This window comes from Syzygium oleosum, unplaced genomic scaffold (assembly GCF_021117445.2).
Source record: "Syzygium oleosum isolate NSW1041296 unplaced genomic scaffold, Sole_v2.1 Sole_v2.07, whole genome shotgun sequence".
Classification (NCBI taxonomy): domain Eukaryota; kingdom Viridiplantae; phylum Streptophyta; class Magnoliopsida; order Myrtales; family Myrtaceae; genus Syzygium; species Syzygium oleosum.
Window position 1 is genome coordinate 3,425,893 of NW_026607491.1, and position 13,374 is coordinate 3,439,266.

At 38.5% G+C, this 13,374-nt stretch overlaps 1 protein-coding gene across 3 annotated transcripts; it reads left to right on the forward strand.

The window, feature by feature from the left end:
* The first annotated feature begins 2,638 nt into the window (after positions 1-2,638).
* LOC115690701 (serine/threonine-protein kinase PCRK1-like) lies at positions 2,639-8,266 on the forward strand. Of its 3 annotated transcripts, none has more exons than XM_030617148.2 (5): positions 2,639-3,419; positions 4,240-4,648; positions 5,384-5,644; positions 7,026-7,148; positions 7,537-8,266. In XM_030617148.2, exons 2-5 carry the CDS (start codon positions 4,259-4,261, stop codon positions 8,053-8,055), a joined length of 1,293 nt encoding a protein of 430 aa, XP_030473008.2. In that variant the 5' UTR covers positions 2,639-3,419; positions 4,240-4,258; the 3' UTR covers positions 8,056-8,266. The 3 variants fall into 3 exon arrangements, with proteins under 3 accessions (XP_030473008.2, XP_030473010.2, XP_030473007.2); XM_030617150.2 differs by having other exon boundaries at positions 2,639-3,407; XM_030617147.2 differs by lacking the exon at positions 2,639-3,419 and adding an exon at positions 3,536-3,609.
* The last annotated feature ends 5,108 nt before the right edge of the window (positions 8,267-13,374 follow it).

Consider the following 13,374-nt stretch of genomic DNA (forward strand, 5'->3'; position numbering starts at 1 on the left):
GAAGTATTAGAAATTAAGATCAAGAATCTACGTGTCAGTGTTTATATAATATGTCAAATGCAGAGGTGAGAGAATATTCGCTCATATACTCATCATGCGGACTTAATTTTGCCTCTGTGATTATCACGTGGCCAGCCACACGCTTATGTTCGATCAATTATTATTATTTTTGTGATTTATTATCCTTGAACATTTATTATACAATAAAGGATAAAAGTAAGTATTCGTCCAATAAAGTAAATCAAGATAAAGCTAGCATATCATTACACAGATATTCTTTCTAGACTTTTTATCTTTTTTGGACTTATCTTATTGACTTTAAATTCGAAGGAAAAACAAATAGAGACGAAGTATCTTTAAATATGTGACATTGTAATTTAAGTTGAAATTAAGTCAAAAAGAGAAATATATCTTAATGCATGAATAACACTCATAATTTGAAGTATAGCTTTTGTTGATTACGTGAATAAATAAATTATTCACCCATTCAATTTAAAATTAGATTAAAACCCATTTGATAGATAATTTATTCCATTATTGTTCACTTAATATTCACTAAAGTTAAACACTAAAATAAAGAATACAAAAGTTTATTGAAACATGCATGTCTACATTATTTCAAAATGTTTTCCAGGAAAATGACAATATTTTCTAATGTTTGGCCGAAACTTGCAATTGAATTACTTTTTCCTTTTTTCTTCATCCTCGGCTAGTCATTGACCACAGTAACGGCTACGTCGGCTGGCGATCGGCCAATGGCGATCTGGCGAGGTGGAGCCCCGCCTGAAGTCGGCGAGGCTTGAGCTTATGCCTCAGCTGTGGTCGATCGCCAGCGACCGGTCGAGGAAGAAGCAAAAAGAAAAAGAAAAAAAAGAACTGAAAAGAAAAAAAGAAAAAAATTCGAGTTTTTTTTTTAAATATTTTTATTAGAATGAACGTTTCATTAACTAACAACCTGAGCCCGAGCGCTAAGAACTCGAGAACGGCTTTCACGGACTCGGGCTTGAGTGCTAGGGAATAGAGCTCGAATATCGATGACCCGAGCATGGCCTTTATGCACTTGAGCTTGAGTGCCGAGGCATTGGTCATGTGCATTATGGCTTTGGGCCTGGCCTCAATGGACCCAGGCATGGGCACCTGGGGCTCGGGCTCGACCTCGATGGACTGGGCCCAAGTGTCGGAGACCTGATCATGAACGGCCAGGGACCTGAGAACCAATGTTGGGATTTTCATGTCTAAGCGTAGAGCTTCAGGTTCAAACGCTGATACCTAGTCATATCTTGGAAAATGTTATCCTATTTTTCAAAGAGGATATTATTTCCTTAAATTTAAGCATGGATTTTCTATTGATTCATAAAACATTTTCTGTTAATTCATTTTCCTAAGTGAACCAAACACTGAAAAATGAGGAAAATGCTTTCCACGATACAAATCGAGCCTCAGTTAAAATCAAAACATTGGAGAACAATTGGATTGTAAGTAAAACAATAAAGAACTTTTTGTCGCTTGAAGGGACAATTGAGGATGGGTAAGTGATGTAACTAATTTTTTGACCACGAAAAATCCCAAAATGATACATTTGTGACAAATTTACCCTCCGTTAGTTTCCGTTAAATTGGATTAATACAAAAAAAAATCATAAACTGGTACACCTATGACAAACAGAGAGTAAAACATAAAATCGGTACATTCGTCGATTGCTACGTGTCATTCAACAAAGCAATTTAACAGTAAAATTTAACGAAAACAAACTGAGAGTAAATTTGTCTTAGGTGTACTAGTTTTAGGCTTTTTGTGATTAAAAAATTAATTTTTGGTAAATTTGTCACAGGTTTACTAACTTGAAATTTTTCGTGGTATTAACCATTTTAGTATATTTATCTTTTGGAGTATAAAGTGATGATAAAAGATGGCAAAAATCTCACTTTTTGTCTCTGTACTTTCATGCTTTTTTCTAATCAAGTCGTTACACTTTAATTTGTCTTTTCACTCCTTCGACTTTCACATATTTTCTAATCAAATTCGTCTGATGCCAAATCCAATCAAATCCAACCGACATGGCCGGCAAATAATGTTGTAGTGTGACATCCGTATTGGTATCCACGTCGCTTAAATTTTATCCACACCATACTCAATCAATGACTTCATTGGCTAAATTTTTATGTACAGGTCCACGTGAACATCTCATACTCTTGCATCTTCTAATCGTCAGGTCAGTTAAATTTAATCAAATTTCAATGTCAGATGGACTTAATTAGAAAAATTCTGAAAATAGAAGGTCTTGTTCAGATAAATTAAAAATACACGTACTTGATTGGAGAAATCGCGAAAGCATAGATACGAGAACTAGAACTTTCCCCGAAAGAGAATAAAAGATGCTTATTTATATGTTGATCGAGTCAAAGCAAGAAAAGGTATAACAAGGATGGTCCCGTCCCATCCCATGAAAAAAATCACACGGAAAGCAAGGTCTCCGCCGCGGATATTCTCCTGCTTTGAACGATTCCAAGAACTTCAAACTGACAATCATGTATCAATGGAAAAATTCCTTCTGACCCGCACCAGTTTGGGAACAACACTGCAAAAAGACGGTCGCCCACAGAATCAAACAGCTCTCTGCCAGCTACTGTTTAGAATTGAATTGTCGAATCATGTTGATGGGTGCAGCTTCCTTAAGCAAATTATCTATGATGCGAGGAGAATTACTGTATAAGAAATCGTGAAAATTTTTCTTAATGAATTTTGCGTTACAGATGTTGCCATCTGGTTGACAAGAAGCTCCTTTGAAAGATTCAAATGTTATCTGAGAAGCAGACAAGAACGGATGAATTGAAACTGCGTGGAACTGTGCATTGTGGAAGGGAAAGCTCAGGGAAGATGACAAGTTGACAGCATCCTCCCCGTTCGTTGTCTTTCCTGCAATTTATATGCCGAAAGCGACCTCTATCCATCTTCCTACTCATTTTCCTCTTTGAATATCTCCAACTAAAAAGAAAGACAAGAGATGACTTCCCTTCGCCCTTTTTTTTTTTTTTTTTGGTAAGGAGACTTCCCTTCGCCTTTTGCTCTTTGCATTTCTACGCTTTTCTTTATTCCTTCTCGTGTGTTTTTAACTCTCTCCATCTTCTTCCTTTTCTTTTCTCCCATTTGGCTCCCGGGTTGGTGAGCTGCGCTCCAGCTGCCTCGTGTTGACTTCGCCTCGATCATGGGTTGCTCGTTGTGTCGTGTGATACCCTAGAATTTAAATTTTGGTTACCTTCCTCTCTTTGGGTTCTGGGGTTTTCTTGAGTTCGACCCAAGTTTGGATTATGGATTCTGGGTTTTCCTGGGAATTCTGAGAAGGAACCAGCAGGGAAACGTTTGGAGGAGCCAGCTGTTATCCAGAGCTCAGCAGAGGAAAAAAAACAGTAAAAACAGAGGTGACTAATTATCTTGAGTTTCTTTCTATCGTGTGAAGGTGGATAGTTTTTTTGTTTCTTATGGTCCAAAGTTTATATATGGCTGAATTTCGAACTTTGGCTTAGTGTCTTGACTGTATAATGAGATACCTATGATGATTCATTGCTGGGTTTCTTCTGGAGTTGTCCAGGATGAACCAATTATTCCAAGGTTAGGGTCATCCCATTAATTCAGCTACCAGTTGAAAATATTTTCGTCCATATTTCGGGGAGTATATTGTGCTGAGATGAATAAGAATTTGGTTTTGCGAAATTCAGACGCTGTGAAGCTGAATTTTCGCCATATGGGTGCAGTGTCCTAAGTATAATTTAGTTTCATCACGAAGATGTTCTCTCTTATTTTACTTTTTTCCCTGTCTCTATGTGCCTCATAAGGCTTTACATATCTGCGGTTGTTATCCTTGTTTTCCCTCTAAAGTTGGACTCATTCTAGCATGGGTTGTGGAAAGAGATCATGGCCATGATCTATGGTATTGTGAGTTGACTTCCTTCTTGTTGGACTAAGGTGCTTTTCTTTGTTTTATCTTGGAGGAGTGTTCCGAAAAGTGTCTCAATCTGTTCAAACCTGTGCCTTCATTTGTTTGAAAAGAGATAAAAGAGAACATTGTCGATGCAAAATTATGGCTTGATGTTTGATCCCATTCCAGATGGACTACGGCAATACTAATGCACATATTCTGTTGATTTCTGGTAATTGACAATGACATGTTAAATGTAGAAGTTTAATTACCCTTGCTCACTCAAAGGTTTAATATTCCTTGTACTGATGATTGAAATGCAGGGCTCAGACAGCGGAGACTATGAAGTGCTTTCCATTTACAATTTGGGATAAAAATGGAGAACCAAAAACAACCAAATCCATATCTGTCCGCTCTACCTCCACTTCCATGTCTACAGACCGTGATATGAGAACGTCTTGGTCTGAGCTCACGTCTCAGAATGAGCCTGATCTTAGCACAGGATCGTCTGTGAATGCCATGAACCCATTTGCAATTTTGTCTCAACGGCAGAGTAATTTGAGAGAATTCACATTCGAGGAGTTGAAAGCAGCCACGAAGAATTTCAGCCGTTCCCTCATGATTGGAGAAGGTGGATTTGGGGGCGTTTTTCGGGGTATAATGAGGAGTACTGATGATCCACATAAGAAGATTGATATTGCTGTCAAACAGTTAAGCAGAAGAGGACTGCAGGTAAGAGTGGTTTTTTTTTTAACCGGAGATATCATGTGTTCAGTATTTATGATATCATGCAACATCTTGTAGTAACAAGTTTGCAAAAGTAAAATTCTTTCAGAAATTTCAGATTGGTATTGTCTTTGCATAAAGTTGTTCGTGCGAAATTTGAAGAAATTGCCCATGGAAACATAATATGTCTAAACTAGGAGTTACTTCAAAGGCTAGGTCATATTTGAAGCTTCGGAGTTTCTTTTTACTAGGTCTTTTTTGAATTTTGTCGAGTATCATATCATGGTATTATGTGATTCCTCTGTATTTTTAGGCTTAAAATTTCTGTCCAATATCCTTCAAGACTGAACTATAGTTGACAATTTCTGACAGTTAACATTATTTAAATGACCTTTTGTCCGAACAATTCACAATCATAAAGTTAGCAGAAGCTATAGAAAAACTATTTACATGTTGGGACATGATCTATTCTCAATAAATGTGGTCGAGGGGAGTTATTCTCAACTTAGGCTTTCTCTTAAGTTTCACCTCTACGCAACATGGATTACTTCCCTATATTTAATTTTAGCACTGTCTGATAACTTAAAGATTGTGTGATGTGTAGGGATACTTAAAACAGATTATATTAGAAAAGTTGTGCCTTATTCAAAATAGGAAATCATCTGACAAATTCTGATGAGATTCAATCTCTTGCTCATCTTGGAAATTTCATTCATTCCCATTTCACTCTTCTGCTTGCAGGGTCATAAAGAATGGATTACAGAAGTAAATGTTTTGGGCGTCGTTGAGCATCCAAATCTGGTGAAATTACTAGGCTATTGTGCCGAAGATGACGAGAGAGGCATTCAGCGTCTACTGGTATATGAATACATGCCGAACCGCAGTGTGCAGGATCACTTGTCAAGCAGGTTTCAGACGTCTCTTTCATGGACCATGAGAGTAAAGATCGCCCAGGATTCTGCACGAGGGCTAACCTACCTCCATGAGGGAATGGATCTCCAGGTAAGTCTCTTTAAGTTTCTTTAGACCTTCTCATTTAAATTATGATGTGACGTTTGGATGGAATGCACCGAAGCGTGTTATTGAAAGAAAAGGATTTCATGTAAAAACGGCCTACTGCAATGGAAGAGAGCATCTGTGCCAGGGAATTTGTGCTTTGCCAGTGAAGTTGTCCTCTGAAACTTCTAGGTGCTATAAATATTGGTAGAGTAATGATACCTGCAATTTGGTTATCAGATCTGGGGAGATTGGCCTATCAAGGCCTGGAGGAAACAAGAAATTGCATCATAAAAGCATTGAATCCTGGGCATATGATCAAGACGAAAATGGCCAAACTCTGTAATACATTAAACAATCTAGTGTATAGGGTTGGCTCTCCCACCACCTCAATTTTTTGGCAATATAAATTTTGGCAGACGTGGACTTTTAATATCTATATTTTGTTTTTGACCGTGTCTCCTGATGTTCTTTCTACAACTATCTTTGGAAACACTTACATAACACGTGCTTCGCCCTGAGAGAATCATTACTCGTTTTTTGTCACAGCATATTTTGAGTCCTCATGTGTGAAGTTGGGAATACCTCCAATAGAGTTTAGCTCATACTGCATCATTTTCCATTGAGAAGCACCACTCAATGGGAACCAGAGAAATCAGTGATCCTTCACGCGATAAAAAAACTTGGTGTCTTCCGGTCTGAAACCTGGTTTACAAAGGCTGAGGAAGTATTTTGTGAAGAGCTAGAAGTAGGCTATCCAGTTACTGGCTTGGTGGGCTTTAGATGGATCATATTGAAGGCAAGATTTTGAATGGGTAGTAAGTGAGAGGTGGAGCATCAACGAGGATAATTAAAAGACAAAGGGACCACAACACAACTCGATCAGATGAACAAGTCCATTTTTTGGAGAGTATTTGAGAAGTCTGCATTGGATGCTGATAAATGCTTTATGGAGGAACCAAATGAACGTGAAGTTCAAGGAGGAAGTAGAAGAGAGAGATGGAGTGGGCCTCTCTTAAGGAGAGAGTTGTTTATTCATGATGGTCCAGGTTAGAGCATATTTCGGGAGCAATGCAACAGATATATATGTAATACCAATCAGTCTTGGAGATGCAATAGGATTAAATCTTTGATTTCGGATTTTTATTAATTCCCTGCCACAGGATTCTCACTTAGTTAAGTTGATGGAAGGACCCGTTGCATCTCTCAAGTAGTTTGAGAACCAAACTGACTAATCAAAACCGACTTAAATTCCAGAATGAGTTTTAGAACTTTTCTAGCAATTTTCCCTTTCATGAAATATTTTATTTGTGCCTGGCAGTAATTTTGTTTTCCGTTTATTTGTTCACTAAATTTTGCATCTCTTATAAACCTGTTTGTGTAACAGATCATTTTCAGAGATTTCAAGTCATCAAACATTCTTTTGGACGACCAGTGGAATGCCAAGCTATCAGATTTTGGATTAGCGAGGCTAGGGCCTTCCAGTGGAGAAAGTCATGTCTCAACCTTGGTACGTTGATATTGATTCTATGTCAATGCTTGAATTTTATGAAACGTCCTTGTTTCACTTAGACATGGAAATGAAAAAGTTCAAAAATTAATTTGTTACTGTTAGATGTACTTTTTCTTCGCAATTTGATAGTGTATGCATCTGACAGTCAGATGGTTGAACCCTATCAATCTATGACCAAAAATCCCGACCACAGTAGACTCAATTTTCTGGTCAGTTTATTGAGGATAGCCTTTTTATCCAAATCACGAGAATTGTGTTTTTGTTCATGCCTTAAAGTTATTCCAGCAACCGAACATAATTTCCTGATTTGCCTAGTCCGTTTCTCCTTTCAATTCTGTATTTTCTGAGGGAAGAAGTAAAGAACAATGTTTCTCTATCGCAACAGGTGGTCGGAACGATTGGTTATGCTGCTCCGGAGTACATCCAAACTGGACACCTCACGGCTAAAAGTGATGTCTGGAGCTATGGAATTTTTCTTTACGAGCTCATCACGGGTCGCCGCCCTTTGGAACGGAACCGGCCAAAGAATGAGCAGAAGCTTCTTGAATGGGTCAAGCCAAATCTATCTGATATGAAGAAGTTCCAAACCATCCTTGACCCACGGCTTGAAGGCAAGTACTCTCTTAGGTCCGCCCAAAGGCTAGCCTCTGTGGCTAATCGGTGCCTTGTACGGCATCCCAAGGCACGGCCCAAGATGAGTGAAGTCTTAGCGATGGTGAACCGAATTGTGGAAGCAATGGAAACCGGAAGTCCCAAAGCCCCATTGAAAGTCGTAGCAACGAACGACGAGCTGGAAAAATCGAGAAAAGAGCGATTTAAGAGGAGGTTTGTGGATTCGATAACTGGAGAGATGGGGTGGTGGGTTTGTTGGACATGGAGACCGAGACTCGTGAAGACGTGCTAAAATGAGGAGGCGAAGCAAAGGTATTCGTCTTCTTGTTCGGTCACTTAGGATGAGGTAATTAACTGTTGTAAGGTTTTCTCTGCAACCTTTGGCTATTTTTGAGGTTCTACACAACATGTATATTATCCTGTTTTGTGTGCATTTTACAGAAGTATTGCAAGTGTAGAAATGTTAACACGGCCGAGTGAATGCAACATTTGGGTTTATACAACTGCAATTATTCAATTATTGTTAAGCAACTCAATCTAAACAAGCATGAGGAGTTTTTGAGGTTGAAAGGACTGGTGCCCATTAAGATTCAGATAGACTGATGACCTGAAGGCTATCAACCTATCATGTTTTGCTTGTTCACATTGTTTTTGTCTTCTTAGATTAGCTCATTCTCCATCTCTTTCAGCAGCTGTTCCATTCTATAGAAGCCTAATACTTGTATGAATAGAGAGTTTGCATGGAGAATTCACTTCTTTTCCCTTGGGTTGTCTCATTATTCCACTGGAAGATTATATCCATTGGCTAAAACCATATTTATAAGCCAAAACACCATTTTGTCTCGGATTTAACAAGCGTCGATGTTGTCCCTAAATAAATTTAGTATTATCATCTCGAGAGTAATTGCATACATGCGGAACGTGTTCATGAGAACTAGTTATATCTATTCAGATGCTTCACCTCAAGAAGGTGGGCTAATTCCAAAAAAAAAGCATCAACTTTACCCTGTGTACTTTTTTTTGTTTCAATAAAAAGCACCAACTCGAGTCTCAAATCTAGCTCTCGTGATATGAAATTTTCAAATTGTTTGGGTCAGATTTGGGATTTAAGTAAAAGTTGATTTTTTATGAGACAGAAAAATGGTTCGGCCCAGAATTGTTACTCAAGGTAAAGTTGATACTTTTTTTTGGGAATTAGGCCTCAAGAAGGTGGTATTTCTCTACGAATTTAGTTTGATTGAAAACTATATTTGCTAAAAGGAACACATATTCCTCTTAAGCCAAGAAGCCATAAGATGCCTATTCAGATATGGATAGTGCCAAGTCGTAATTGTATAAGTTCTGAATCAAGAGAAAATAATCTGGAAATATGATAAAGATTACCAAAAGAGAGAGGGTTTCAACACTGACCCGTGACCACAATTATCATTTAGAAATGAGCAGCAAGAACCGTGTTTTGGTGTACCTGTTCTACCTAAGATTGAGGAAAGATAAAGCATTAACAGTGGTAGTTCTAGTCACGTTCGTGTAAAGCGCCTATGACCAGCTCGGACATCGTGTCGACGAGCGCATTCAATAATAATAATATATAGTCAATGGATTAGATCATGCTTGCTAATTTACTCTAAGGAGAAAAGTTCCAGAAAAGTCTTAAAACTATTGCACTGGTGCCAATTCAATCATAAACGTTTTAATTGGACCAATTTAGCCTTAGAACTTTTCACAATTGTACCAATTGAGTCCATCCGGCCAATTTAGGTCAAAAACTGCCGACGTGGATGCCGGTTGTCTTACTGATATTTTTTAATAATTTTTTTGAATTTTTTTCTTTCCTTTTTTTCCATGGCCGACGTGGATGCCGGTTGTCTTACTGATATTTTTTAATAATTTTTTTGAATTTTTTTCTTTCCTTTTTTTCCATGGCCGACGAGGGCTGGCCTCGCCTATTAGGCGAGGCCAGCCCTCGTCGGCCCTCACCCTTGCCCAAGTGAGGCCGACCCTCGCCTGTGGCAGCTGAGGCGACCCTCGCTTGGGCAAGGCTAGCCCTTGTCGGTAGTCAACACAGGTCATGGAAGAAAAAGAAAAAAAAATTCAAAAAAATTATTAAAAAATGTTCACTTTAGCATCAGTGGTGCCACGTAGGACGCCTGGTGTCCATGTAGACAATTTTCAACCTAAATTGATCGGATAGACTGAATTAGTATCAATATGTAAAGGTTTAGGACTAAGTTGGTCGCAAATTGAAATGTTTAGAACTAAATTGGTACCAATGCAATAGGTTTAGGACTTTTTTGATACTTTTTTCTCCTACTTTAAGCATAATAGATAATTAAGATATCAACCTTCACTAGGACAAGATTTAGCTCGTATTTCAGTCCATTTCTTCTCTATTTTTTTTTCTTTGTTTTTTAGGAACTTATGGAATTGCCAAGGCCTGATCAAATCCCAAATTTTTTTAACTCTTCCAAATCATATAAGCTTGTATAATAGACATTATTTTTCTTATATTCTTCATTAGAGGGGCTCGAAATGCACTGAGGTTATTCAAAAACCTTAAAACTTTAGAGAGTGGCTAATGTTTATTTAGCTGTCGAGCAAAGTCACTTATCCGGCTAGACCGATTACTTTGATGGTTAAAATCACAAATCCTACGGCCTTCGCCGTCCGCAGAGAAGAGATGACATATTAGCCCTAAAATCACATTCCATACGGGTAACCTTAAAAATCACATATGACATGACCTTTGCTGTGTGCAACAACAAGATGACGTATTAGCTCTATAATCATCATTATGAATGATCGATTTCAGGGTCGATAAGTTTTAGATTTGGAACTTGTAATCTACTCTGTTAAAATTGATTTTCAGTTTTTAAAACTTGGAACCTACTATGTTTGTCGTAAAACCGATCCTAGAACTTTGTTTTTTCGGTCCGATTCCAGGGTCTATCTAAGAATACCGATTCTAGGGTCTATCTAAGAGTCTGTTTTTCTTTTGTTCCTTTTTGTTTCATTTTTTACAACAAAAATGACATGAGCAACAAACCAGTTCAAAGTAAAAGATGAATGAGGGCGAGCGAGCAAAGGCGAATCAGGAGGGAGCGAGTGAGAGAGAGTCGTGAAGTGTCTAAGTGATGTTAGAGAGAATAGAGAAAATGCGAGAGAGAGAGAATAAGATGCCAATAGGAAAACTAGGTTTTTAAGCTTTATGAGTCCGATTCCAAATTCGGCCCGGTTCCCGAGTGGTTTTTCATTCGGAACCTGGAACTGGACCAGTTCTCACTGGTTCCTAATCACTATGCAGCAATACCCTAGTTTTGACCTTTTCGATGGGAAAAGATTTAAGAACATGGAAGTAGTTGTTTGAGGTTTAAGGAAGCCAAAGATGGAATATGAAAACGATTTCAGGTTGCAGTTGCAGAATAGGTTTGGTGCAAATGTGAATGCTCCTAAGAAAACATTCGAAAATGTCTGCCATTTGAAAATTCCTGTGCTCGATTCTTTATGGCATAGCTAGAATGAGGACACGCCGGCCACTCTCTGACATCTCCATGCCAAAATTAATGGATTATTATTTGCCAAAAATTCATGATCTTCTAGAGGTTCTCCGCGACTATAAAATTTATCTCCGCGTGAGTACAAAGATCTCGCTATCGAGTGCCCCAGAACACGTTCAAAGTATATTTAATAAGGAATAAATTCGATTTTTAATATACTAATTGCATGTAGCACAAGAAGAAAATCTTTTCATTACCATGGAGTCGAATAAATACATATATTGTCATTCAACTTGTACCCTTTTTTTCTAATATGGATCTTGAACTATTAATTTATGCAATCTAAGTCCTTAAAGACGAAGTTTCCCAAACAACCAAAAAAAAAAAAATTCTCAAACAAGTCTCTCCTATGCTCTAATTTCGCTAAAATGAAGCTTATGTGTTTGTTAATACTGATTAAAAAGTGCCACGTGGAAAAATCTCGCGTTTTTCCAGGAACGAGCAATCTGCGCAATTCCAAATTGCATTAACAAAAGGAAAAAATCGAAATACAACTGGGCAAAAGTTTCAAGGCCGATATTAACTCTCATGAAGTTCAGCGGAAATATCGAAACGTGTTTTTTTTTCTATCCGCTCAATTTGTACCTCGAGCCGCACGATTCTCATTCTAATTAACTCTCGTTAAAAAAGAACCTAACATTTAATCGCCCGAGAGTACCATAAGCTATTCACACCTGTCGTGGCTCCAAAGTTGCTTATATCTATACAGGTCTCGTCAAAGGGTGTTTGGAATACTTGTTAAATATACTTAACGATGAAGTATTCAATTTTCAAAACATTAATTATACATATGGTTTATTTTTTTTTGGTCATACATATCTTGACAACGTTGAAAGATGCAATATTGTTTTGGGTTAATACCACGAAAAATCTAAACGGGTACACTTGTGTTAATTTTACTCCAAATTAATTTTTTGATCACCAAAAACCCCAAACTGGTATACCTATGACAAATTTATCCAAAACTAATTTTTTGATAACTAAAAATCTCAAACTGGTATATTTGTGACAAATTTACCCTCCGTTAGTTTTTATCAAATTGGATTAATATCACAAAAAATCACAAATTGGTACATCTTGTTGGAGTTGGCGAATACTTCGGGGACCCTTGTTTTTCACACGGGTACGCCCACGTGAGCTTAGGAAGCTGAAGTGTTATCCGACATGTGACCCGCGTGCGGAATGCGGGGTTTGGGCGACGCCCCATCTGGGTGTCCAGCCTGAGTCATGAGCGGGAGTTCAGGGCGCGCCCCGCGAGGGTTCCGCTCGCGAGGTGAGCGAGTGGGGGCTCGGGGCGGCGCCCACTGAACCTCAACGGGTTTGGGCTTTTATTTAAGTTGGCGTATGGTGCGAGATTAAGATATTTCGTATAGGTTTAGGTTTTAGGCCGTTTGGGGCACATATATATTTTGCTCGTTTTTCGATCATTATAACGAGTTGAATGGCTGTAAACTTAAAAAATATAATGAAATCTCTTTGCAGGACGTAGCCCTATTCGAGGGTGAACTTGGGTAAATTCGTGCATCGTCTATTTTCTCTTATTCTGTACGTGATCATTCTGTTTCGGTTCGATACATCCATTCACATCTCCGTGACAAACGGAAAGTAAAACATAAAACATCGGGCCACCACACGTGTCATTTATATCTAAAGAAATTTGTGATAAAATTTAACGGAAACAAATCGAGAGTGAATTTGTCACGGATGTATCAGTTTGAAATTTTTAATGGTTAAAAAAATTAATTTAGAATAAAATTATCACAGGCGTATCAATTCGGGATTTTTCGTGAAATTAACTTTATTGTCTTTTTAAAGCGTGATAGAATACGATGTCAAAAGCTCCGAACAGGGGGGGTCCACGTCCCAAGAGCCGACCATGCGACGCACCCGATCCCAACCGGGAAAGCGGAAGGCAAAAGGGAAGGCGCACAGCCGCCGAGGCACCGCCTGTCCCGGTTGCCGGTGCTGCCCCCCCGCGCCCCAGCCCACGTCAGACCGCGGCGGTTCCCGGTTTCACACGCGCGGGCCTACAAATTTCAACTCTCTCGGGATAGGAA